General features: G+C 42.6%; 2 protein-coding genes and 1 pseudogene across 2 annotated transcripts in view; 2 read left to right on the top strand and 1 right to left on the bottom strand.

Moving 5' to 3' along the window:
* Positions 1-19,741, top strand: part of LOC136830234 (uncharacterized) — a 45,574-nt gene extending 25,833 nt beyond the window's left edge. The window contains exons 2-5 of the mRNA XM_067089533.1: positions 16,524-16,685; positions 17,194-17,265; positions 17,474-17,602; positions 17,921-19,741. Of these exons, the coding sequence (XP_066945634.1) occupies positions 16,524-16,685; positions 17,194-17,265; positions 17,474-17,602; positions 17,921-19,123 (1,566 nt within the window). The 3' untranslated portion in view covers positions 19,124-19,741. The remainder of the gene's footprint in view (positions 1-16,523; positions 16,686-17,193; positions 17,266-17,473; positions 17,603-17,920) is intronic.
* LOC136830504 (5S ribosomal RNA) lies at positions 10,123-10,239 on the top strand (annotated as a pseudogene).
* A 4,100-nt stretch (positions 19,742-23,841) lies between the features above and the next one.
* Positions 23,842-25,131, bottom strand: part of LOC136830232 (beta-galactosidase-1-like protein 2) — a 29,133-nt gene continuing 27,843 nt past the window's right edge. Inside the window, exons 12-14 of the mRNA XM_067089532.1 lie at positions 24,828-25,031; positions 24,386-24,608; positions 23,842-24,036 (exon numbers count right to left, since the gene is read on the bottom strand). Of these exons, the coding sequence (XP_066945633.1) occupies positions 23,968-24,036; positions 24,386-24,608; positions 24,828-25,031 (496 nt within the window). The 3' untranslated portion in view covers positions 23,842-23,967. The remainder of the gene's footprint in view (positions 24,037-24,385; positions 24,609-24,827; positions 25,032-25,131) is intronic.

The following is a 25,131-nucleotide window of genomic DNA, read 5'->3' as shown; positions in this document are numbered from 1 at the left end:
CCAGAGAAAAAGCTATCTAGAATGCCGAGTTACCACCCCTGGCGATCACCTATAAACGGTGTCGATATACACTAGGGGTGAGCTTAAACCACTATCACAGGCCTTCGTCCTGCAGATCTCTCTATTCTCAAAGTCTCAACTTGAGTGTGCGTTACAAACCCGTAACCAAGGATACTCACTAGCTCACCCACTAAAGCGTCATCACGAGACCGCTCGTCATTCCAATTTTAGCACATCTTGCGTAGAACACGTGAAATTTTGCATAGTGTTTGTGTTCCCTTTTTTTGCAGCTCATCATGTCTTCCAACGAGATTTTCTCACCATCTAAGTTGAGTACTAATTTTGGTTGGATTGTTTGTCTCAGAGGCTACATATTTTAGGTTTTACGAAGAGTTTCGTTACCGTTATACAGGGCTGGGTCCTTTTTTATCGGTCTCTCTTCCCCTCCAGCGAACTGGTTCCTTCGTTGGTGTAAATTATTTATTCTTGATGTTAGCTGTTATGTACAAGGAAGGATGACATTTATATTCCTAGATTAAGTTTTGCATTGATTCGGCGTCAGGGAAGCCATTTTGGGTACATGTACCCAAATGCATCCGAAGTTAAGGTGTATTCCCTGGCTTTCCCTCTCGTCGTATTGATTATGTATGTACTTAGGTATTTAGATATGTTTAATCCTAGGCTACCCCATTTCACGAATGTTTTCTATGGTGTTTTGTTTGTCCCTATTTGGCAGTGTGATTTCTAGATAAGGTAGTTTAATTGCCTAACTTGCTTAGGCTAAACGTGTAAGAGTGCTCTTACACGATGTTAGGCTACCTAACTCTCCCAGACCAGTCCATTAGGTTTGGGAGGTTAGGTTTGCCTTGTCATGAGTTCCTTTAGCGTGAGGTACCCCTCACTGTTTATTTTCCTCCTGTCCAAGTTTTTCTAGTCTTGTGAAGGTGGCTGAGCTACGACCTAGGTCCTTCTCTCCCCACACCTGTGGCATTCCCCCTGACCTCCCTGACTAGACCAAGGATCTTGGTTTTTGGAAAGTAGGCTACAGCCATTTTACTCCATACTCTCGTGTTTGTAGCCTGTTATCGTCTTCTTTCCTTATTGGTTAGTATTTGTGTCGTCACCTGTGCATTATCCCAAAAGGGGGTAGCCGTTCACTTTAGTTCGGCACCCCGTGGGTGATATTTTCGGCGTCTGGAGGTGCTACCCACCCACCCGGTCGCTGTTCCGCCAGGTTCCGTCACTTACTACCTTTCCCTTATGGGGCGGTGTTTGTTAGCTCGCTTCAATGGTTTTCTGGTCGGCAGCTGGGCGTCGAACATTGTTCCGTGAATGCACGATACCATATAGGATATGTTAGAATTCATCTCCGCCGGTCTAGCCCTGTTTTTCGTTGTTTTTATTCAATTATCACTCTGGTGGTGTGAGTCGCGGTTGATAAGGGGCCATTACCCCCCCCCACTCCGCCACGGCGACTACGCCCCATAAATATAAACACAATGAATTTCAGTGGCTATTCACGGCGGAGTACCATAGTGTTCCTGTTTATATCATTTATAATTTCATTAGAACATTCATCAGTTTAAGCAATTTTCTGCTGGGATCAGTCCCGGAGGGGTATTGCCTTACTTCCTTGTATTGTTTTTAGGCTAAATTAAGGATTTCTCTCAGCGCGGTCCTGTTCCGGCAGCGCTTGTTTTTATGATACTCATATACCATCATTCCGCTTGCAGATGGTACGTTGTCAGGAACCTGGGTGCTCGGCCGTTCTCCAGCAATCGTTCGGGCACGAAGTGTGCCGCTCACACTCTAGCTGCGCAGTGTATGTTGGGGATGTAATCGTTTGGCACCCAGATGGCTGTGAAATTTGTTACGCTCTTTACGGACTGGCGTCTGAGGAGTCTGTAAGTGTTGAGAGTCTACTAACCTGTAGTCTCTTTCGGTATTGATACCTCATATGGAAACATACAATGAGAAGGATGTTTCAGCTAATCCTACCTTCTCTTCCAGTCTAAACCAGTAATCCGTGCAGCAGCGCTGTCGTCCCTAAAGTCCTGGGTCAGCGGATTCGGGAGGAATGTTGCGTCCGGCAAACCTTACATGCTTTCGGAGGAGATCTGTAATCTCCTCTACCCTGGTGCCCGGATCTCCGCCGCATTACCGAGGGAGTTAGCCGCCCCGATCATTGAAAAGATCAGACTTGAAACACAACCCTCCCAAGACAACACCCTGTGCGGAGAGGTGGCGGCTATAAACATTCATCTGGAGCCTATGGTTGTAGGTGTAGACGTCCATCAGGTAGAAGGTAGGGTGGTAAGTGAGGCAGGCGGGGTTAGTTTGGATAATTCCTTTATTAATTCACCCTCTTCTTCTTCCTCTTCCTTCCAGGGATTTCCGGAACCAGCTAACCTTGGGGACAGATCTCGGTCTGTTATGCCCAAGGTGAAATCTCAGAAGAAGGGCTTTCCAAAGCCCTCTAATCCTCTAAGGTCTAATCCGCCAGCTCCCTCTAGGTCGTCACCGGCTCCCAAACCAGTGGCGCCCATAAGTAAGGCTACTCCCCCTCATAAGGGGTCGAGGTCCAGAGATTCGAAATCTAAGTCTCCACAGCCTGGTTTTGATTCTGAGGCCTTTCTCGATCTTTTGATGCAAAGATCGACTCAAAAATGGAAGCTAGGCTAAAGATCTGGTTACAAGCCTTCAGCCTTCGGAGAATTAATGCAGTCATTGGCACAGCAGGTGCAGGCCCAGGAAAGCTTGCTCTCGGGTTCATCAATCCGAAGCAGCACCTCAGTCCCATGTTGTCCCGGATGCCTCTAAACTGCCCCCCTTTGATAAGGGAAACCCGTGGCGTCTGGCCTTACATGCCCCCCTGCATAACGGCACATTGACCATCGAAGGTTTAGGCACTCGTCGTCTGGAAGAACTGGAGTTCTTTCCAACCGACTTAGTACCCCCCTATCCAGGTTTCGCCAGGTTAACAGAAGAAGCCTGGGTTAGGTCTGATAAGGTCCCTAAGGAGACGGTTATCTTCCCAAGGGACCACACTCAATCCACCCTGTTGCGCACTCTCACAAGTTGGGAGTGCGAGAACACTGAAACTTACCCCCTTCAAGGGAAGTTTTACTATGTTCTCTGCTGGTGACCTATTCCAACCCCTTTGCACTACTAAAATTACAGAGTTGACCCTTCAAGCGGGGCTAGATGGCAAGCCTATGCCTCAACTCCGGGAAACGGATTCTACTTCTCTTCTCTTCCCTGGAGATTCGGAGTGTTGGTTGGGAGCTCCGGCAACCTTTACGGTGGGGAAACTCGACCCCAAGTGTGCCTCCACCCTGTTCAGTGAGCAACTTCCCAAAATTCCGGAAGCTCTGCTCAAAGCAGAATTTGAGGCCAGGTGCAGGTTGAGTTGCTCCCTGCACTCAGCCACCATCTCAGAGGTAACGGCTTTAGCTTTCAATGACGAGCCTTTGTTTCAGGTCGTTACAAAGTCGTTATTGGCTTCCTTCCAATCGGATCTTTATGACTTTGTGATAGCCAGACAGAACTGCAGGAAGCACATCTTTACAGAGGCCACCATCAGGCACGAGCCTAATAGGCTAGTGAGAAGTTCTATCTGGGGACCTAACCTCTTTCCAGAGGATGAGGTCAATAATGTTATGGCGGAGGCTACTAGAGCGAACCAGAGTCTTCGCTCTCGTTGGCGCCTTCCCTTCAAGAGAAAATTTTGTGAGACTTCCGGACCTCAACCTAAAGATAGGAAAAGGTTCAGGAGGTTCCAGGGCTTTAAGAGACCTCAAGCCCCAACAGTGCTTCAAGCTGTTCCAGTCTCGCATGTCGGTCAGCCTTCTACATCTAAGGCGCATCCTCAGCAGCAGTTCGTACTGGTGCAACCGACTCAGCATGCTTCCGCTGCGCCAACTTTAAATGACGTCCCCAGCTTTCAACGCCTCGTTTGAGAGCTCTGGGACATTTTGAGGCTATAATAGACATGCGAGAGGAAGCAGAGCTAGAGCCGCCTACAGAGGTAGGACAGCATCCAGGTCCCTCTCACGAGGAAGAGGAGGCCGTGGAACCAGAGGTAGCAGGACCTCCCAATCAATGAGACACCCCAGGTAGGAGGGAGATTGTATCTCTTTAGGGACCATTGGACCTTCAGCCCGTGGGCCCACAGCATAATCTCGAAAGGTCTGGGATGGAGCTGGAGCAAGGGCCTCCTCCACCAGTCAGGTTCCTTCAACACCCATCCCAAGACTTACAGGACTTTGCAACAGAACTCCTGCAGAAGAATGCAATAAAGAAAGTCAGACACTTGAAATTTCAAGGCCGTCTGTTCAGTGTTCCGAAGAAGGACTCAGACAAACGAAGAGTAATTCTGGATCTGTCCCGTCTCAATTCATTCATTCAATGCGACAAATTTCGCATGCTTACAATCTCGCAGGTATTTCCCTACTTCCTCGTGGGGCCGTCACCACTTCTACAGATCTTACAGACGCATATTATCACGTCCCGATTGCGAAACTTCTCCCTTACCTGGGATTCAGACTAGGAAAGCAAGCATACTCATTCAGAGTCATGCCATTCGGGCTCAACATAGCGCCCCGAATTTTTACCAAGCTGGCAGAGACAGTAGTCCAAGAGCTGCGGACCCAAGGGATCATGCTGGCTGCGTATCTGGACGATTGGATAATTTGGGCATCCAATGTCAAAGAATGTCAAAGAGCAACTCATATAGTAATCACCTTCTTGGAGTACCTCGGTTTCCAAATAAACAGAAAGAAATCACGCCTAGCTCCAGCAGCTCAATTTCAGTGGCTAGGAATTCATTGGGACCTAAGCACACACAAACTCACTGCCACCAGCAAAAGGAAAGAAATAGCCAAAGCTACCAGACAGTTCCTCAAAAACAAACATGCCTCTGCGTCTTGCACCCAGGAAAGGATTCTCGGCTCTCTTCAGTTTGCTTCAGTAACAGACTTGCTGCTGAAAGCCAAACTGAAAGATATAAACAGAGTATGGCGGAAATGAGCCAACAGGGAGGAGCAGAGACAAGCTGTCTCTGATCCCGCAGATATTGAGGAAAAGGCTTCACCATGGTCAACAGTCAAGAGTTTGTCGAGTCAGTACCTCTCCAGTTTCCCCCTCTGTCTCTTGTGATCCATACAGACACCTCCCTGAGTGGTTGGGGAGGGTATTCCCAACATGAGAAAGTTCAAGGAACGTGGTCGACAGTGTTCCGCCAGTTCCATATCAACATCTTAGAGGCAATGGCAGTGTTCCTAACATTAAAGAAACTTCGTCCAGCCAGACAAGTTCATCAGGTTGGTGCTGGACAATACAGTAATAGTACATTGCCTGAACAGAGGGAGGCTCCAAGTCGGGCCATATCAATCAAGTGATGATCGCAATTTCTCCCTAGCAAGGAAACATTGTTGGCACCTGTCAGCCACCCACCTGGCAGGTGTCCGGAATGTCATTGCAGATTCACTGTCCAGGACAACCCCGCTGGAGTCAGAGTGGTCCTTGGACAAGGAGTCGTTCGTGGATTTACCTTCAGGTACCGGGTCTCAGGTAGACCTGTTTGCCACAGAGAGCAACCACAAACTTCCGTGTTACGTGGCTCCCAATCTGGATCCTCTGGCTTATTCCATAGATGCAATGTCAATCGACTGGAACAGGTGGCAAAGGATCTATCTGTTTCCTCCAATAAATTTGTTAATGAAAGTTTTACACAAACTGAGATCATTCAAAGGTCAAGTAGCACTAGTGGCACCCAACTGGCCCAAGAGCAGTTGGTTTCCTTTACTTCTAGAGTTGAAGCTCACTCCCAAACATATCCCCAACCCACAGTTGACACCAGTAGTACAAACTTGGACTGTGTCAGCTTCCTCAAGAATTCTCAGTGCCCTAGCTTTATGGACTTCATGAAATTTGCAGCACAAAAGGATGCTAACATTGACCCTCTTAATACATTATTCATAGAATCTGATAAGAGAGAATCTACCCTCAGACAGTATGACTCAGCAGTTAGGAAGTTAGCATTGTTTTTGAGGGAATCCAAAGCTCATGAAATGACCACGAACCTAGCAATCTCTTTCTTCAGATCACTATTCGAGAAAGGATTGGCCACTAGTACTGTTACTACAACAAAATCTGCCTTAAGAAGAATATTTTTACATGGTTTTAATATTAATCTTACAGACTCCTATTTTTCATCAATTCTTAGAGCATGTGCTCGTCTTAGACCAGCAACCCGTCCACACACGGTCTCCTGGTACTTAAATGATGTACTTAAATTGGCATCAGACACTGATAATGTTTTATGTTCATACTTGAGTCTGTTAAGAAAAACATTATTCTTAGTAAGTCTAGCCTCAGGAGCTAGAATTTCTGAACTGTCTGCTCTTTCTAGAGAGCCCAATCATGTTGATTTCCTCCCGTCAGATGAAGTTCTGTTATCCCCAGACCCCAGTTTTTTAGCAAAGAACAAAAATCCACAGAATAGATGGTCTCCTTGGAAGATTATTCCTCTTCCACAGGATCCATCCTTGTGCCCAGTCAATGCTTTAAGGGCTTATTTAAATAGGACGTCTAAAAGAACTTCAGGCCCCCTTTTTGTTAGGGGAAAATGGAGGTAATCTTTCCCTAAAAAGCCATCAGGCAACAAATTCTTTATTTCATTAAACAAGCAAACCCGGAATCAGTACCTCGGGTTCATGATGTTCGTGCAGTGGCCACCTCAACTAACTTTTTCCATAATATGAATTTTGTTCATGAGACTTACCTGTCATATATATATATAGCTGTATTCTCCGAAGTCCGACAGAATTTCAAAATTCGCGGCACACGCAGTGGCCGGGCAGGTGGTTAGTACCCATTCCCGCCGCTGGGAGGCGGGTATCAGGAACCATTCCTATTTTCTATTCAGATTTTCTCTGTTGCCAGACTGTCAACACCTGTTGTCAGTTCCTCCGCCATTTGGATTTCGAAATTTGTCACTTAAGTATTTTGGTTGTTTTTTGGTATTCGACTGGATCTGTGACTTGGCATACGCTCTTTGTGGACCGTTTTTGATTTTGCTTTTGACTTTTATTGTAATTAAGATGTCTTACCTCTAGCTATCGAGTCTGTAGCTTTGGTGAATGTAAGGTGAGGCTATCGAAGACTTCGATAGTTCCTCACACTTTATGTATGATATGTAAGGGTGTTCAATGCTCTATGATAATCGGTATAATGAATGTGAGGGATTATCTGAGGGTGAGTGGAAGAAATATGAAGCCTATATGCTTAAATTGGAGCGTGATAGGTTGAGGAGATCTTCCTCCTAGAGTGCATCCTTAGATGGACAGTCAGGGTTTTCTCCTACTAGTAACCCTGTAGTAAATATTAGTACTAACCCTGTAGTATGTTGCTGCAGAAGGTAATACCCTGGCTCTGGTGTTGGAGTCGATGCGTGCTCTTGAAACTAAAGTGAATGCAATTCAAGTGCAAAGTGTTAGTGCTAGTGCCCCTAGTGTTGTGGAGGGGGCGTCAGATCGGCCCTATAATGCCTCTAGGCCTGGACCTCTGTTGAACTCCCAGGACCAGGGAGGGGGCATGTCGAAAGCCGCATGAGGGTTACGGGGGCTTCCCACCGATCTGGCGTCCCTTTGGCAGGTCTTGATGATGCTACCCAGGCTGCCAGGGATCGTGCACAGGCACGCATCCTGAAGGATTGCTTCTCGTTCTCCGACATGTCCTCCCCGCCTCGGGGTTGGAGCTCTCGGTTGAACTCTCGCCCTCTTAAGAGAAGCTTAGAGGAGAGGACGCTTCACGTCCTCTTCCTCTAGACGTTTGTGCTCTTCCCCAGAAAGTTGCGTGGATATTCCTCCGCAGAAGAGAATAAAGTGTTTTTCGGATGATGACGCTACTCGACCCCCCTGTCGCGCTAAGGCAAGGGCTAGAGCTTCTTCCCCTGTGAGAAGGAAGTATACGTCTCTCGCCCCTCTCTTCTCTCAGGTTCAGCCCTTCTCCCGAGAGTTGCTTCTCCAACGCGTCAGATTTTGTTGGGTTTGCAACAACAGCTGGATGCTCTCATGAACCTTTCAAAGATTCGAAACTGCCTGTTAAGAGGTACAGACCTTCACCTTCGTCTCCTGCTTCATCTTCCTCGTCTGCTAGATGTTTTGGGGCTTCGTCTGTCGTCTAGAGAGAGTGTTAAGTGGCTTCCTAATCGTCTTCCCGATTTAAGGTGTTGGACTTTTCTCTTGAGACGCCGCCAGGAGCGCGTCTCTTGCTCTTCGGCGCTTCTCACGCTTCACGCCGCCTCACCTTGGCGCTTTCGGCACGCGCCTAGCCATGACGCTTCTGCCACGTGCCACGCCAGAAACTCTTCTTCGTGTCTTGCCACGGAGCCTCTCACGCCCACGCCATGACACTCCAGCGCCGCCTCGCCATATAGCTTCAAAGTCTTCTTGTGTTGACGCCGCTCCTGTTGTACATCATGACGCACAACTACCCGCTTCAACTTCTGATGTCCTTCATAATTTAGCCACGACTTCTTCAAATCGCGGGAGTTCCCGCTTACGTATCGGCGAATCGGAACTTCTTTCACCACTCACTCAAGACCCGCCAGCTGGGGAAGAACATCCTCTTTCGTCACAGCCTTTGGATGAAGAGAAACATCTTTCGTCTTCTTCTTCCTCTGATTATCAGACTCTGGCTATTTTACTTAAGGATCTGTTTCCTGAGACTTTTCAACCTTCGGCTCCTCTCTCTCCACCTTCGCAGTTGTCTTTGTCTTAAGCGAGAAGGACTCCTGGCTTTCTCAAGATGAGGAAGTCTTTATCTACCAAAAAGGCATTCAAGAAAGTCCAGGATTGGATGGCTGCCAGGAAAAATCAAGGAAAGACTTCTTTCGCTTTGCCTCCTTCACGTTTGTCCGACAAAGCAGGCATTTGGTATGAGACAGGGGAGCACATTGGCTTAACGCTTCCCTTGACTTCTCAAGGGGACTTTGCAATCCTAGTCGACGCCTCTTGAAGATCCCACTTGTCTTCTTTTAAGGTGTCTTGAACTCTGACTGAGATGGACCACCATTTTAAAGGCCTCTTCAAGACTATTGAGGTCTTTAACTTCTTGGACTGGTGTCTGGAAGTTTTGAACACGAAGGCTACTAATCCGGTTTCCATTAGTCTGGGGGAGCTGTCCAGTGTACTGCGGTGCATGGACAAGGCCATCAGAGATGGCTCTGAAGAACTTGCGTCTCAGTTTTCGTCGGTTCTTTTGAAAAAAGAGAGCATTGTTTCGCTATTTCTCGGTGAAGTCTGTTTTCACCAGCGCAGAAGGGAGAGCTGCTGTTCGCTCCTTTCTCGAGCCATCTCTTCCCCCAGACTTTGGTTAAGAATATTGCTGCCAACCTTCAAGAAAAGGCAACCCAAGACCTTTCCAGCTCTTCTAAACGTCCTTTGGCCCCATCATCGTCCTCTTCTTTTCCTCAGTTGGCTAAGAAGAAGCAGCCCTTTCGTGAAGGGGCTTCCATGGGAAGCAACACGAGACCCGCACCACGAGGGAGAGTTTTTCCCGAAAGGAATGTCACTTCCAAGAGAGGTAGCAAGTGACTCCTTTCATCTCCAGACACCATTAGCAACCAGGCTTCATTTTGCACAAGCCTGGAAAGAGAGAGGGGCAGACGTTTGGTCCCTCCTAGTGTTAGAGAGAGGTTACTTGATTCCCTTCCTGTCTCCTCCTCCTTTGTTTTTTTGTTTCCCAATTGCCATCCTGTCAAACAGAAAATTCTGTTTGACCTGCTCGAACAGATGCTCGGGCGGAGAGCAGTGGAACAGGTCTTGGACTCGCAGTCCCCCAGGATTTTACTACAGATTGTTTCTAGTCCCAAAACTTTCAGTAGGCTGGAGACCCGTCTTGGACGTCAGCAGGCCGAACATCTTGGTCCGGAAGGAAAAGTTCAAGATGGAGACCTCGCAGTCAATACTAGGAGCCCTTCATCCCGGGGATTGGATGGTATCTTTGGATCTCCAAGATGCTTATCTTCACGTCCCAATTCATCCACGTTCGATGAAGTATCTCAGGTTGTCTTGGGGACTAGACGTACCAGTTCAGGGCTCTCTGCTTTGGACTCTGCACAACGGCCATACCACATTGAGCACCGCTTCGTCCGATCAGCGAAGTTAAACGCAACGTTGGGTCTGGTCAGTACTTGGATGGGTGACCGCCTGGGAACACCACATGCTGTTGGCGTCACATTTTGCTCCGAGGGTGTTTACACTTCTCAAGAAGAAGGTTGCGATGCAGTTGCACCTGTCGCACGTCAGGATCTCTCTCTACTTGGACGACTGGTTGATTCGAGCGTCGTCGAAGCGAAGGTATCTGGAGGACCTTCAGTTGACTCTGCAACTCGTGAAGTCCCTGGGACTTCTGGTCAATGTGGAAAAGTCGCAGCTGATCCCCTCACTGTCCATTGTGTCTGGGAATTCAGATGTATTCAGCGGCTTTTATAGCGTCTCCGTCGCAAGAACGGCAACTTCTATGTACGAAAAAGTCTCGGCCTTCTTGGGGAAGGAAACATGCTCGGTGAGGGAATGAATGAGTCTGCTGGGGACCATTTCCTCGCTGGAGAAGTTTGTTTCCCTGGGGAGACTGCATCTCAGGCCTCTTCAGTTCTTTCTGTTGGAGAACTGGCAAAGCAAGGAAGACTTGAAAGAGGAATTGAGAATTCTTCCTTCTGTAAAAGAGGATCTGTAGTGGTGGCTTGATCCAGCGAAATTGCAGAAAGGGGTCTCCCTCAAGCTTCTGAACCCCGAACTAGTGTTGTTTTTCCGACGGGTCGTCAACAGGTTGGGGGGCAACACTAAGGGGAGAGGAAGTGTTAGGAACCTGGAGAGAGGAACAGGTGTCCTGGCACATCAACATCAAAGATTTGGCGGCTATCTTTTAGCTCTCCAATTCTTCGAGGTCCAAGTTTGTAATCGTGTAGTTCAAGTAAACTCGGACAACACTACGGCATTGGATTACCTCAAGAGACAGGGCGGAACACACTCTTGTTCCCTGTTCAGCCTTGCAAGAGAGATTATTCTTTGAGCCTATGCTCGCAACATTTCGATTCTCACAAGTTTTGTTGCAGGGGTCGAAAATGTTCGAGCAGACCTGCTCAGTCGGCGCCATCTACTCCTGCCGAAGGAATGGACCCTTCATCAGGAGGTTTGCCAAGATTTTTGGAAACTTTGGGGTCGCCATCTTGTGGATCTTTTCAGGACCTCAAGAACAGCGAGGCTCCCTCTATACTGCTCACCTGTACTCGACCCGGGGGCAGTTGCGATAGATGCTCTTCTCTGGGATTGGACGGGAATAGATGTTTACGCCTTTCCCCCGTTCAAAATTCTGGGAGAAGTCATACGCAAGTTCGCGGCCTCACAAGGGACGAGGATGACTCTCATCCCCACGTTTTGGCCTTCGAACCACTGGTTCTCAGAGTTTCTCTTCTGGTTGGTAGACGTTCCGAGAACCCTTCCTATGAGAGCAGACCTGCTCATACAACCCCACTTCGCGAGATATCATCAAAACCTCCCCGCTCTGAACCTGACTGCATTCAGACTATCGAAAATTGGTCAGAGCGAGGGGTTTTTCTGGCCAGGTGGCACGGGCCATCGCTAGAGCCAGAAGTTCTTCATCTAACAGGGTATATCTAGCGAAGTGAGCAACCTTCAAAGGTTGGTGTAGAAAGAAGGGCTTTTCCTCTTCCTCTATCACTGTGAGCCAGATTGCGGATTTTCTCCTTTACTTAAGAGAAAAACTCAATTTAGCAGTTCCGACTATCAAGTGTTATCGGAGCATGCTTTCGACTGTTTTCAGACACAGAGGACTAGATTTGTCTGACAATAAGGACCTCCACGATCTTACGAGCTCTTTCGAGACGTCTAAGGTTCCTCAGCTAATTCCTCCTGCTTGGAACTTGGACGTAGTGCTCAAGTTTTTGATGTTTAGTCCTTTTGAGCCTCTCCACTCTGCATCTCTTAAGGATGTTACTCGAAAAACGGCATTCCTCACGGCTCTGGCGACGGCGAAGAGAGTGAGCGAAGTTCAAGGCCGTCATGTGGGCTTCAAGGAACACGATGCTGTCTACTCTTTAAGCCCTAAGTTCTTGGCTAAGAATGAAAGGCCTTCTAACCCTTGGCCTAGACACTTTGAAATTAAAGGTTTAGCAGACCTTATTGGACAGGAACCTGAGGGAGTTCTATGTCCGGTTAGAGCTCTCAAGTACTACCTTAAAAGAACCCAGGACACTCGTGGTCCCTCGGATAATTTATGGTGTGCTGTGAGGCAACCAGTTAAACCTATGTCGAAGAATGCACTGGCATTTTTCATTAGGGACGTCATTAAGGACGCACACTCTAGTTGTGACGACTCCAACTTCAAGTTGTTGAGAGTTAACGCTCACGAGGTGAGGGCAGTTGCTACCTCCATGGCATTCCAGAAAAATATGGTACTCAGTGACATTCTCAGTGCCACATTTTGGCGAAGCAATTCGGTGTTTGCCTCACACTCTTGGCGAGATGTTTAGGTAGCATACGAAAAATGCTTTTCACTGGGGCCATACATTGCTGCTTCAGCAACCTTGGGGACAGGGGGTAACTCTGATCCTATCCCTTTTTAATTGTGTTTTTATGGTTGTTGGGTCGACTACTGGAGGCAGTCTTCCCAATCCTTTGCAAACTAACGCTTTAGGTGTTGGTTAGGTGGTTAGTAATGCTCTTTTGTCCTCTTTGTATGGTCTACGATCTAGTCACATTGTGGTCACGCCCCGTTGACAGATCATCTAGAAGTCGCCAGCTATATAGGTCACTACCTCACTGGGGTCTCTAGTAAAGCAGAAGCAGACTAGAGTGACAGTAACCACTCAGTCAGCTACGCTATCAGATAAGGAACCAAAATAATTTTACCAATAAATTGGTTTTTCCCTAATTCTTGGCTGTCTCTACCCCCTCCAAAGGTGGTATTCAGCTATATATATATCTGACAGGTAAGTCTCATGAACAAAATGATATTTTAATGATAAAATAAAGTTTGTTCATACTTACCTGGCAGATATATATATTCATATTGCCCTTCCTCCTCCCCTCAGGAGTCAGTGGCGTTAGAAAATCTGAATAGAAAATGGGAATGGTTCCTGATACCCACTTCCCAGCGGCGGGAATGGGTACTAACCACCTGCCCGGCCACTGCGTGCCGCGAATTTTGAAATTCTGTCGGACTTCGGAGAATACAGCTATATATATATCTGCCAGGTAAGTATGAACAAACTTTATTTTATCATTAAAATATCATTTTGATGATCTTAAAAAATATACGGGCTGGAAATCACCAACAGTATTTAAACGCCACTATCTTAAGTCTCTAGAGGCTCTTAAATATTCCACAGTTGCTGCAGGAAGTATTGTCCCTCCTGGTCCAGCTCGGGTTTAATTCATGACTGTTCCTCCCCCCTTTTTACCTGTGAGTATAGTCTCTAGCCTTCCTGTCTCGCCTGCTTGCCCTGCGTCTACCCTTAGGTCGGCTTTGCCTCACAGCCTGGCCCATTCACATTCCACGGGCACCTTGTTGTCAGTCATATTTTGTTAGCCTTAAGTGTCTTGGTTTGATTAATTTTATAAATTTATGAATTTTTATCTGTGTGCCTCTTAGTTTTGGATTTATGGTTGATTTTATGAATGGTCAGCATTAAAACACAGTGAACTTTTCTCTAAGTTTTATTTAGATCCATTGAGTATTCTTTGAGGCGTGCCACCAAGCTCTTGTATGGCTAATTCTCTGTCACTCACTGGGTGACACAGGTAGAGCCAGAAAGGGATTTTGACAAAGGAAAATCTATTTCTGGGGAAGACCTGTGTCACCCAGTGACCCATCCTCACACTGCTTACCCACCCGGGTGTTATACTAGGCTTGGTGGGTGCTAATATTGGGATGACGAGCGGTCTCGTGATGACGCTTAGTGGGTGAGCTAGTGAGTATCCTTGGTTACGGGTTTGTAACAGCACACTCAAGTTGGGACTTTGAGAATAGAGAGATCTGTAGGACGAAGGCCTGTGATAGTGGTTTAAGCTCACCCCTAGTGTATATCGACATCGTTTATAGGTGATCGCTCCGGGGGTGGTAACCCCGGCATTCTAGATAGCTTTTTCTCTGGTATATGTAGCAATTCTTATACCTAGAAATGTGCTAAATGGAACCATTTCACTGGGTGACACAGGTCTTCCCCCAGAAATAGATTTTTCCTTTGTCAAAATCCCTTTATTGTACATCATTATTATTTAAATATTATACAGTAAATCATATGAAAATACAGAATATTGCTCTACGAAAAAATTTAAAAATCTGCATATAGTGAGTTTCCCGCGAATAATTTATAGATACGTTCCACAGAAAAATCCACAAATGGGCGAGTTTCCCGTGAGTAATTTATAGATAGGTGAGTCCGTTAGTTTTCTTCAGAAATTTTTCCTTTGAAGAAGTCTTCGAGTGTACGGAGTGATAATGTAGACAGTATTCATGAACTGATGAAGTCTCAATAATCTTGCAGCCAGACCTGACATAATTAGGTAAGTCACTGTATAATCACAATGGATGATACTCGTACATTTACTTGTATAGGTTCGTGTGTCTCCTGTTCTTTATTGCCAGACCCAAATGGGTATCAGGAATAAAGAAACTTTTGATAACCTGTAACTTTACCTTGAATAAAAAATTCCTGAAACACTATTGCCTTGAGAGTGGTCATGCTGAGATACGAGTATTGCATAATTAGGTAAGCCACCTTCGAACCACAAGAATAATACATGTTAGGTTGTGTGTTGTTCCCTGTTCTTTATTGCCAAGCCCTATGGGTATCCGGAATAAAGAAAATGATTAACAACTTGTGACTATACCATGGACCAAAAATTAATCTGGGTTGTTGGGATTTCTGTATTAGGAGCTAAGCCATTTCATCACTTGTCAGTTCTTGGTAGCCACTGTGAGTCCTCAAACCCACCCACTTTCCTTGATGAAAAGGCATGGGACTGAGGTGAACATTTATCTTGCACAGACCTGGGGTGCAATGAAGATGGTGCCAACTTGTCACACATGTGTGAGTATGATGTAAAGCCCAGGTAATTGTTGTAGGACAGGAGATAGAGCCTTCCTGTCCTGAGTCCTTTATATTCTATCATTGTGCCAACAAGCACTATTCTGTCTGAGACCAACTATAAGAGAATTCTTCATACTGTAATTGGTTGGTCTGTCTTGTGGAACCTTGGGGGGACTGTGAAAGTGTAACTCCAAATTTGACAAAATAATTTTTGGAAGATGCAGTAGATATGTAATTTCTGTTTCAAATGTAAATGCACAAAAAGTCATCTTTGATGTGTTAGTACTGAAAATACCTTGAGACTACTTTTAATCATAAAAATTATGGCAAACTGACCTGGATACTTTTCAGTATGTTCTTATACTGAGAATTTTTGCATTTTTATCTTGAAAAATGCTTGGTCAGAAAAGCAGTAGCAGGATGAAACCTGGAAGAAGACCCCAGAAATTATGGAGAAAGGGGATTGATGAAGAGTTAGACCCAATGGGAGTTCAGGCAGAAAGAACACAGGAAGGACAGAAAAGAATGCAGATTACACATTAATGCATATAATCACATGGTAAAAAATGGTTATGCTGATGAAGATGACCTTTTAAGTGACAGGTTCATGAAAAAATAAAACAAATATTTAATTAGGCAAGGCTGTATATGGAGTATGCTATAGGCTAGATCCATGCTTTATGAAACATAAACTGAAGAGAAGACTGGAAACTCAAGCTAGTGACATCCAAAATTGTTAAGCCAAGGCAAACCTAATTCAGCTTTACAGTCACTTCGACTATCCTAATACAGTAGTACAGTATATTACATACCACTGAAGTTTGCTTTGGCCCAGGCTTTAGTTCTATAAGCCTAGGCAGTATTGACTTTAGTCTAATATTCATGCATTGATCTTGTTTGTTGGGTAACTTCTGGTTAGAATTTTGATAACACATTAGTTCCTCATATGACACTAACTCGGGAAAACAATTCCTAACTTAGGTTAAGTATGCTAACCCTTCAGTGGGGAATGTAGAAGAAATGTTGAAAGTGACATTACAGTACTGTAGTGACATAAGCTGCTGTAGTCTAGATGTAGTGTTCATGAAGCTCTTGTAGGATATTCTATTTAATGGGAGTAATCGCTTTTCAGACTACCATATGACTAGTACATTGTGGAAATTAATTTCATTCATGGCATTTACCATTTTAAATGTATACTGTACACTACATCTCACTTCCCCCTTTTTTTTTAATTTGTAGGCGATTATCTTTCTTCCATAGCAATTTTGGTTATTCTCTGCATACTACAAATACTGAGTTGAAATTGCTGAAATATTTACACAATGTTCATTGTGCAGTTTTTTAAGCAGTTTTATTTTATTGAACTTCTATCTTTTCTAACTAGTTTATTATTTTGTAGGTTGCTGAAAGGAAAAATGATATTGTTGAAGCTCAGAATCACGCCATAGCTAAGCTTCAGAAAAAAGAAAACCGGAAAAGAAAGAGTTTGTCAGAGGAGCAAGAGGATGATGAAGCTGTTAAAGTAGTAGATATTTTGTCTCAGGCAGTTGCCTATCTCAGGGTAAGTACTTCACCATCACCATTAACATTTACACAAGTACGTCACATTTTGCCCGTATGGGTTAGACACAAAATTGGTTCTCACCACTTTCCTTTGTTGTCAGTTCCTGTTGATCCTGTTGAATGCGTGTCTCCCCATCCCATCACATGGCCTAACCATCTTTATTTTATAAATTTAAAACTTTTCTACCCCCTGAACATTATAAATCTTTGCTACTTACTCAGATTTTTTGCATGCTGCATTAGGTTTGTGGAGCTGTCGTTAACTGAGTTTCTGTTTTTAATGTCAAAACAAGCCGTGTAACTGCTAGTTGACATTGTTTTATGGGAAATGATCAGACACTAGCAGTTATCACTGTATGAATGCTGTCATGAGGCACAAATAAGTATTGTCATCTTAAAAAAATATCATTCAGTTCTGGTATATCTGTGGTTTTATTTTTCCAGTTTGAAAATTATTTTATTGGCATTGAAGCCCTGTAATTTTATTTTATTTCTTGATTTCACAGGAAATTCCTTCAGAAAGGCTGATGCAGAAAACCCTCTTTGATACGAATATACTTTCAAATGTTAACAAAACTGTAAGTGACAATGATTTATGGTTTGTGATGAGTTTTTTTTTTTGGCCATTTTGTGAAAGTAGTTGAATACATATATTAAGCAATGTAAACTATTTCCATCTGAATATGTTGTATTTTCAGCCGAAGTTGTTACTATGATTGTCAAGTTGTTTGGCATTTGTGTTATATGTCCAAACATGAAACTCATTTGTACAATTTAATTCCACAGCCTGGTGCTACAGCTGAACAACGGGCCATTTTTCAGTTTGTTGCTGACGAAAGAATTTCAACAGCAGTTCAGATTTTCCGGGAACAGTATCCAAACTGGAAGAAAGCAAAAAAGCAATTGATACCCAAGGTAAAAATTGTAGTAGACTATAAAGTAGCGAAATACCGTAATAGTACAAGACTTAGGTTTTGAAAAGACTGTCTTTACCTCTTTTACATAAAAATTACGAACAGTAGTGTATGTAACAATTATGAAGTTTTGAAAACAGGATCCTCTACTGACTTACAGTGGTATTGTAATGTTAACAATAGATTTTTTATGTTATGCATTAAGATAATTAATGTATTATTGTTTACATTGGTCTGTAAAATTAATGTATTATTGTTTACATTGGTCTGTAAAATTTAGTACATATGTCATTTACAACAACAGCCTTGCATTTTTCAGATGGAGAAAAACAACAATCTGGAAATTGTTTCTGAGAAGTCTGAATTAGTGAACAATGAAGGTGGTGTGCAACTATCTCACAAGAAAATAAAAAATAAATATAAAAGGAAGGCTGCTCTTGATAGTGAAAGCATTGTTTCACCTAAAATGAGAAAATTGGACACGACAGATGATGGCAATGAAGACGGTAAATTGCCAAAAAAGAAGAAGAAAAAAGCAATGAATGCTAAGACTTGTATACCTGAAGGTTCAAATAGTACAGAAACAGAAAATCACCCTTCCTATGATACTTTAGGTGTGATAGATAATGGCAATGAAAACAGTAAATTGCCGAAAAAGAAGAAGAAAAAAGCAAAGAATGCTAAGACTTGTATAACTGAAGGGACAGATAGTACAGGAACAGAAAATCCTGCTTCCAGTGATAATTGGGCAAAATCAAGACCAAAGAAGTTAAATGCTATTGAGCAAGTTGTGGTTAATGGGACAGCAGCTTTAAGAGCAGCAGAAGCAGATAAAAATGGCTCTCCTGACAAAACAAATCAGCATGTGAAACCAAAGGGGCCATCACATCCTCCACCAAAAGGGAAAAAACCAAAATTTAAAATGCCACAAAATGAAAATACAGAATGCTTTCAGAATAATAGTAGTTATACAGATGAAGATAATGTTGAATGTAAAGGTGATATGGATAATAATACTGGTTTCCAAAGACAAGGTAATGGATTTCAATTCAGAAATCAAAGAGGAGGTGGAAAAACTTTCTCTAATAACCGAAGGTCAGATAAAAATGGTAATGGAAATAACTCTATGCTTCCATGGAAGATACGAAGGTTTGTGGATAAGAACAGCGCTAATATGATACATGTTTCTTCAGATTGGAAGCAAAAGGTCAGTGAGCCCAAAGGAGAAGATGAACAGAAGCCTTCACTCCTTCGTCCATCTTGGCTCACAAATCCAGAGGAGTACAAACCTTCATTTAGGGGGAGGAAAAATTTTAGGCAGCAGAGAGAGCCGAGTAATCCTAACAAAATACATGTCCCATCTGAATGGAAAAATAAATCCCCAAAGAAGGATGGTGATGAAGGCACCACGTCTGGTACCTCACTTCTGAAACCTTCTTGGTTAACAAACCCGGAAGAACATAAGCCTCCACCAGCTCATAAGAAGTTTGGGGGGAATTTTAGGGGGAGAAGGAAGTACTGATTGTAATGTTAAATTAATTTCTGTAAATATTGTATGAGAGCGCATTTGTCTTTATTTAAAATTATTTCATCATTTTTATTGCCTTGTACTGTAGAATACAGGCAATCCCCGGTTATTTGGGGGGTTCCGTTCCCGACAGTGTGACGATAACCAAAAATCATAAACAATAGCGCGCGCCGATAACTGGGGATCCACACTGCCGTTAAGTGGGGATCGACGCCGATAACCGGAGATCGGCGCATAACAGCACTGGAAATCCAGCTATCATTGTCGTTAGACAAGCGCCATAAAACCTGATCACCGATAACCGGGGACTCCCTGAAAGTATTTTATAAGTTTTTAAATGACCAGTATCATTTTTCTTTTTATAGCTTTTTTTTTTTTGTTAGATAATCATAGAATATCCTAAAATTGCACCCTGTTCAGTTTTCAGTTATTGGTGAGCATCATACATTTCTAAAGGGCTCAGAGATGTTCGTCACCTCCTTTACTAAAAGCACTGGAAGTTAATTTTAGATATAGAATTGTTGTATTGTTGTATAATAGTATCATCATAGAAAAACGGTGTTTTTTCATGACTGTGATGATGCACAATACAGTTACAATTTTGCACAATCAGTGAGCCCTTTTTTCTCTCCTTTATAGACATTCCAACTAATGCTGTCATTTTAATAAGCTATGGCCAGGAAAGCAAAAATTCCAAGTCACATTCTGGTCTTGAACACAGTTCACTAGAGATACCTTCCTCAGTGAGGTAAGTACGTATTACAGCAGAGTAAATTTAAGAAAGTTGGAGGTAGGTTGGAAGAGACCTAGACGAACAGATGAGTGAAAGGCAGCTGGGGTTAAAGGGATGCTACAAAGAATTCCTCTGTTACGGTCTACATATAGTGGTACAAAGTACTCTGTAAGGCCAGTTATTCACGATCAGGTCTACCTGTCAATTCACCCACGACCGTTCGATGGATGAGCGTCCACACGTAGAGTAGAACTGTCAGTCGGACAGTCAACTCGACGACATCGGCCTCAGTTCTCCCCTAGCCTTCATCATGGCAATAATATATGCCAGCGATGGAAACTCCACTACCTGTTAATGAGATGGAGTTGCATAGAGTAGCTGCTGAGGCAATTCACTTAAAAGTAAGAAAGCAAAAAGGCGTAACTTAGTGTGGTCTAAATATTGCTTATTAAAGAGAGAGATCTATTCTCATACAATATTAATGAATAAGGTTAAATTAGAACTGGGGGTTGGTTCAGTTATTTATGAAATGGACCATGAACCCTACTTTCACTAGTAAAACCTTTCATAAAACGGCAGGACACTGGCCTAGGCCTATACCAAATTGTGTCACATGGAAATATTTTTTTATTTTTTATCATAAGATTTGGACTCACAACGGTCTACAAATAGCGCCGCAGGGTCTAACAATGAAATGAATTAGGCCTATACATAGTTTATTCATATTCTGGTCCAAGCAGCTGAGATCCTTCTCAGGTGAAATCCGAAGACGAACTGTCATAAAGTCGTTGCTTACCCATCTACACGTGCGATCACCTGTCAGTCAGTCGGAAGAACTTTAGGTAATTCCATTAGTTCGCCCGTTCTAGTGAGTGGACTGACTCTGCCCACAAACTGTCGTCTACACATAAGTTTTACCATCAGTTTCAGTGAACTGACAGGTGGACTAACAGGTAAACCTGATCATGAATACCTGGCCTAAGTGGTATCCTCCATATAGGATTCAACATTCCATTATTATCACAAATAAAAATTTATTTGTATATTTGTACATATACAAAGGAACCAATTTTTCCACAAATAATGGAAAGTCTGCTGCCAGGCTAGCTTGGGTACAGCAAGATCACCTGGGATGGATGCTATTTGGTATGACTACTACAAACCAGGCTGTTTTGTTATTTAGAAGTGTGGATGGGTGAGGGAGGTAAATAAATTTTACAATAACTTGTCTCCAGTTTTCATTTTTATAGCCCCAGGAGAGGCACAAACTTTCAACAACCAATTAAAGCGCCAAGAAACTTTCCACTATACCAGTGACCAGGTCTATGTCTCATGCTATTATGGTTGCTCATTGAAGCATCTTTTTAGAACATCTTTTACCTCTAGTGTGTGCCTTACCCCTTCTAGGGGTGGTGACGGTGGTCAATCACATGTGAGTGTTATGTCTGCTGTGGAAGGGTTGACGTGGAGTTTCTGACTGTAATACCTGAGTCTTCTTGTGGCTTTGCACACATGAGGACAGTCAGTAACTTGTGAACCCATCAAAATTAGAAGATTCATAGCTGAAGTGTGTTTGGAAGACTATATTACAAATATTGAAGGTGCAGAAAGAGGTGATGTCCAGGGGCTGGAAAACAGATGTTAGACACTGAAATAGCTTGGACAATTAATGGAAAACGGTGAGGAGAAATTAGTCAGAAAATTATTCATATGAAGACCTACAAATTCTTGGAGAAAGGGCATAGATGATGACAGAGGTATGCAACTGCGAGGTTTTTTCATGTTACACCTTAAAACCCTTTTAATCTCAGTTTTCCTTTCAACGCTGAATGACCTCATAAGGTTGCTGAGCTTGGTCTTTGGCCTAAATTGTATACAAGAACACTGGAAAGAACTCATTTACGTTTAACGGATAAGGGAAAATTTTCTTTTTATTCACTGTTATATGCATTGTCTTTTATCACATTGATAATTTTTTGCTGTCTGTGCCATGTCCCCTATGTAGTAACAGGTTTTTTAAAAGTGGCTGGTTTTACAGTAACACTAATATTTTTCAATTTTGCTCGGAATTTTGTACCCAGTGTTTTAAAAGTTTACAAGTGGTGTTTTGTTTAAGTAATAACCCCTACTAAGATTAGACATTAGAAATGTATAAGTGATTTATGCTGTTAATAGACAACCTTAATCCATAAGTGTCCTGTTATTAAAAGGCTATGTTACTTTGATTAATGGGAATCAACTTAGTCAAGAGATAATGCAAGTGACAGAAAGTCAGCAACAATATTTTTTTGGTTTTGACAAAAAAGAATCTCCTTGTGAATCTCCTTGTGGGTCAAGTGGTACTGTGAAAGGGGATGATGAGTTGTCAAGATGATCAGAATCATTATAATGGACCCCTTGTTACTCGGTGTCTTCAGGTATTGGAAAGAATTTGTTAACAGACAAATTTGCTTACAGTAATATACTTGCCCTAGCATACCTCAGTGTGATGTCCAGGGGTGTATTACTTGACAGTGCATAATTGAGGATGTTCTACATACTGAAAGGACATATTCCCATGGTGATTAAGTGAAAAGCTTTACTATAAAGAGTGTGAGACAGTTCAAGTGGGCCTCAGCATGGTGAAAAACAGTGCAGCTTCCATAATCAATGAGTTAGTGAACAGTAGCAGAAAACCAGACTGGATGATTCAGTTTAAAGTGCTCAGCTTGACAGCCTCAGTTTCATAATTGAACAAAATGAAACTATGTAAGTGAAAACAAATACAGTATTGAAAATAAATACAGTATTTTCACCTTTCCTGGACAAAGTACATATATTTATATCTATCTTTTCTGTTTTTACTCTGAATACACAATCAATTCTTTCTTGCATATATACAGTATGAAATGGCTACAGTAATTCATACATCCGTTGTGATCACTGTTTATGCACATTTTTATGATAACTAGTGCATCGTTTGTTAGTCATGAACTACATTCTCCAAACTTTGCTTTTTTTGTTTTTTCCTGTGCTAAGCTCAGTTTGATAAAGTCAGTTTCTGTTCTCACACTGACTAACCTTACATTTTCACTCTCAACTCCTGAGCTGGAAAGTTAAAAGCATTTACAGGTATTAGTGAAGTCTCAAAACATCAAAATCTACTGAAAACCTAACAAAGAAATCCTCAGACTCCTAAAGAATCTGTTGTTGAGCACTTCAAATGTTAACCAGACCAACAAACTAAATTTTTAGATCCCACAGGACTGGAAAGGAAAGTAGAACAACCAGACCACATACAGTTTTTGAGATAATATGTAAGTTGGATGGTCATTAACAGAAATATGATTTTCCATTTCCATGTGACCTTTATTTATGACAGAGTAAGAGCAGTGATGCATTAGTAACATCACAGATAGGGAGTGATGTAGCATGTGGTAACATCAGTATAGTATAGGTTTTGATTTTTTTGAAATTTAGACTCAAGAAGAGCACTGGGGCACTTTCTGCTAATCAGACCTTAAGACAAAAAAAGGACTTGGAGTGGTTGGACAGCATGACAAAGAGATCTAAAAAGAAAGGATCCTAAGGTGGAACTGGGAGAAAACCCCACACTTGCCTAAAAAGTAACAGTTTAAAGAGGTTTGACAGCAAGAATGGAGGTGAAGTAAAAGGCTAAAGAGTGGTGCAGTTAAGAGGCCAAAATGACACTGCAAACACTTTTAGTAATGCCAACAGCACTCCATGTGAGGTGTACTGACAGCATTATTCCCCGATGGCAAGTATAGTTGGGTTTGGTAATGGAAATAGTCAGAATATGCGTGGGCAAACATTTGGGTTATCAAACCAACACTTGATGGTTTGGATGGAGATATATCATTGAAATATCAGAGATCAATTTTAGATGACTGATTAATACAGATTTTGAATAAGGAGGATTAAGAAAAAGAATGGACTTGATGTTTCAGCAATGGTATAAAATTGAATTAAAGATGAAAAATTTATGAAGAATGTTTATTGTTTAAAGAAAAATTGCTAAAATATGTCTAGTTCATAGCTGCTACAATCCCAGGTAAACCTGGAAGAACTCATTTTGAAGATGCTGGTATACTGTACACAACTGCCTTTAGCCAAGGATAGGAACTGATGAGAAGATGAGTTCACTGCTTGGTGTATACTGCTCAAATGTAATAATCTGTATAAGAAGATGGTAACAGAGAAAGAAAATCAGATGCAATTATTTCTTGAAATTTCTTTTAAATATATATATGTGGTATATGTTCAAGCAGCACTGAGAAGAATCATCAGTATACCAACTTTGATTTTAGTTAGATGTCAAATTCAATGATCCCCTGCATGTTAAATGTAAGTTTTGTCAGCTTTTGTGATAATCATGTCAGATATCATTACACAGTCCCCATTGCACTATATTTCACTTAAAAAGGCATGAATTCAATTGATATGATCACAGTTATATGATGTTATTACTCAAAGAAGACTGATGAACAATATATGTAAAAGACTATTCAGCCTGCATAACTTGCCTCATTCAACCCAGTTCGAAGTAAAGGGCCTGGAACATACAGAGTCCTAGGAGGTCCTTCCTTCCAGTATTTACCAACGTTAAATCCATTAATAAAAACGACTCCTTTATTCCATCCACTCATGTCAAGGAAGGTGTCCTTTGGAGCTTCTGTGATTTCAAAGACCCCACGATACATGGCAGGGGTTTCTAAGGGCCCTTCAAAAGGTTGCCAACCAGTGTAACTGAAATAGTCCAGCTTTATTCCTTACAAATCGCTATTCTTGATTAAGCTGAAGTGTTCCACAAGAGACTGCAGATTGAGCTAAGTATGAGTCAAGTTGCAGTATTTCACAGAAGACTAACACTTAGATTAAGAATTTGTAAGTGGATAAAAAAATGCACTTTGCACCAAAGCTGATGTCCAATATCAAAAGCAACAAGAAATGCAACTGGATACTTACTTTGCAACCTGCTTCCCTTTCATTTCCATTGAATGGATGACCCACTCGTCAATCTCAATACCATCAATGAAAACTGAGCCTTCCCAAATGCCTTTCTTTTCATTGAAATCTCCAGGACCACCATAGTTGACCCTCGCGAGGTTTTCAACCAAGATAGTCACTTCAGCCACTTCGTCACTACCAGGGATGTCTAGCTCTTGGTCTCTAAATTGGTGTCAAAGTAGTCATTTACAAAGTTTACTAATTTTGTTCTTGTTTATATAACATTTTCAATATTTACCATTTTAGCTTTAAGGGCAATTAT

This window comes from Macrobrachium rosenbergii, chromosome 46 (genome assembly GCF_040412425.1).
Source record: "Macrobrachium rosenbergii isolate ZJJX-2024 chromosome 46, ASM4041242v1, whole genome shotgun sequence".
In the NCBI taxonomy this organism is placed as follows: Eukaryota; Metazoa; Arthropoda; class Malacostraca; order Decapoda; family Palaemonidae; genus Macrobrachium; species Macrobrachium rosenbergii.
Note: the sequence above shows the minus strand (reverse complement) of the source record. Positions and strands in the feature narration are given on the sequence as shown.